At 51.3% G+C, this 2,500-nt stretch overlaps 1 protein-coding gene across 1 annotated transcript in view; it reads right to left on the reverse strand.

The window, feature by feature from the left end:
• Positions 1-773, reverse strand: part of LOC135545124 (ryanodine receptor 1-like) — a 27,734-nt gene extending 26,961 nt beyond the window's left edge. The window contains exons 1-2 of the mRNA XM_064972756.1: positions 757-773; positions 252-408 (exon numbers count right to left, since the gene is read on the reverse strand). Coding sequence (XP_064828828.1) covers positions 252-408; positions 757-773 — 174 coding nt within the window. The remainder of the gene's footprint in view (positions 1-251; positions 409-756) is intronic.
• Between the last annotated feature and the right edge of the window lie 1,727 nt (positions 774-2,500).

Here is a 2,500-nt window from a genome sequence, read left to right on the forward strand (position 1 = left end):
GAAGAAGAAGAAGAAGAAGAAGAAGAAGAAGGGAACATGAGGGAGAGCATCATAGGCTACGACTAGGTCCCTGAGTTCTGATCTGTCACCTGACCAATGAAGACCCAGACTTTTTCGTGATATAGGGAAACTCCCTAGTTATGACCTTGAGTTCTGAGTTTACAGTAACAATGAACAACACTAGAACAACACCAAAACAACTGAGCAACGACCAGAACATTGACAACAGATTAACAATGAGGGTATCTGACCTTTGACACGCGGAAGCTGAAGGCAGACAGTTTGGTGTTGGCCCTCTCAGGGTCGAGGACCATCAGGCCCTTCTCCTCGTCCAGACAGAGGTAACGGCCCGTGGTGATGTGGCGCACACGGAACGACTGGCCACACTTCATGTGGCTGCCGCTCCAGCTACCGGGGCAGACAAGGGACACACTTAGCCTCAACATGTTACTGCTACACGGATTCATGCTTTATTTTGGCGCAAATTGAAGAACACTGACACTTGTTTACAGCTTTTAGCATTTAGCATTTTTTATTAGCATTTGCATTGAGGCTCTGCATACAGTACCTTTCAAAACGCACAGGAAGACACAACACGTCTATGGATGGTTAATCAATGAAAGGGGTACTTCGGGATTTTGGGCAATGAAGCCATTTATTTACTTCCCTGGAGTCCAGTAGGAAGGAATTTAGAGGTAGTTTTCTAAAGCCAATGCTAACTAGCGTTAACGCAATGACTAGCATGCTAGCAGTTACCATTGACTTCCAGTCATTGTGCTAATGGTAGTTAGCAATTGGCTTAACACTAGTTAGCAACTTCCTTCAAACTGCGCGACTGAGGCATGACGCCGGGGAAGTAGATAAAGAGCTTTATTGCCAAAAATCCAGAAGAATCCCTTTAAGTAGTGAATTGGAGTCTTTATGAAAACAACACAGTGTGTTTTTATGTCATGGGGAACAGACAGAAGAGCCAGTTACCTGATTCTCAGAGGCTCCAGTCTCCATAAAGAACGGGCCTGGCTACACACGGCTCCTCCTTCATAGTGGGCGGTGCTACAGAGAGGAAGAGGAGGAGGAGCAAAAGTAGGAGGAGGAGGAGGGAGAAGCAGGTTGGAAGAGGAGGAAGGGGAAGAGAAGGAGGAGGAAGGGGGTGAGAAGGAGGAGGAGGAAGAGGAGGTAGAGGAGGAGGAGGAAGAGGAGGTAGAGAAGGAGGAGGAGGAAGATGAGGTAGAGAAAGAGGAGGAGGAAGAGGAGGTAGACAAAGAGGAGGAGTTAGAGAAAGAGGAGGAGGAAGATGAGGTAGACAAAGAGGAGGGTGAAAAGGAGGTAGAGAAGAAGGAGGAGTTGAAAATACAAAAAATTATAACAGCAGGAACAAATGACAGGTGTGTATCTTTGTTGATGTTCGAGGGACATGGTAACAGGAGGACAGAAGGACAGGGTAACAGGAGGACAGGGTAACAGGGGGACAGGGTAACAGGGGGACAGGGTAACAGGGGGACAGGGTAACAGTAGGACAAGGTAACAGGGGGACAGGGTAACAGGGGACAGGGGGGACAGGGTAACAGTAGGACAAGGTAACAGGGGGACAGGGTAACAGGGGGACAGGGTAACAGTAGGACAGGGTAACAGGGGGACAGGGTAACAGGGGGACAGGGTAACAGGGGGACAGGGTAACAGTAGGACAGGGTAACAGGAGGACAGGGTAACAGTAGGACAGGGTAACAGGAGGACAGGGTAACAGGGGGACAGGGTAACAGGGGGACAGGGTAACAGTGGGACAGGGTAACAGGAGGACAGGGTAACAGGGGGACAGGGTAACAGGAGGACAGGGTAACAGGGGGACAGGGTAACAGTAGGACAGGGTAACAGGAGGACAGGGTAACAGGGGGACAGGGTAACAGTAGGACAGGGTAACAGGGGGACAGGGTAACAGGGGGACAGGGTAACAGGAGGACAGGGTAACAGGAGGACAGGGTAACAGGGGGACAGGGTAACAGTAGGACAGGGTAACAGGGGGACAGGGTAACAGTAGGACAGGGTAACAGGGTAACAGGAGGACAGGGTAACAGGGGGACAGGGTAACAGTAGGACAGGGTAACAGGGTAACAGGAGGACAGGGTAACAGGGGGACAGGGTAACAGTAGGACAGGGTAACAGGGGGACAGGGTAACAGGGGGACAGGGTAACAGGGGGACAGGGTAACAGGAGGACAGGGTAACAGGAGGACAGGGTAACAGGGGGACAGGGTAACAGTAGGACAGGGTAACAGGGGGACAGGGTAACAGGGGGACAGGGTAACAGGAGGACAGGGTAAAAGGAGGACAGGGTAACAGGGGGACAGGGTAACAGGAGGACAGGGTAACAGTAGGACAGGGTAACAGTAGGACAGGGTAACAGGGGGACAGGGTAACAGGGGGACAGGGTAACAGGGGGACAGGGTAACAGGGGGACAGGGTAACAGTAGGACAGGGTAACAGTAGGACAGGGTAACAGTAGG

The sequence above is a fragment of the Oncorhynchus masou genome, chromosome 9 (assembly GCF_036934945.1).
Source record: "Oncorhynchus masou masou isolate Uvic2021 chromosome 9, UVic_Omas_1.1, whole genome shotgun sequence".
In the NCBI taxonomy this organism is placed as follows: Eukaryota; Metazoa; Chordata; class Actinopteri; order Salmoniformes; family Salmonidae; genus Oncorhynchus; species Oncorhynchus masou.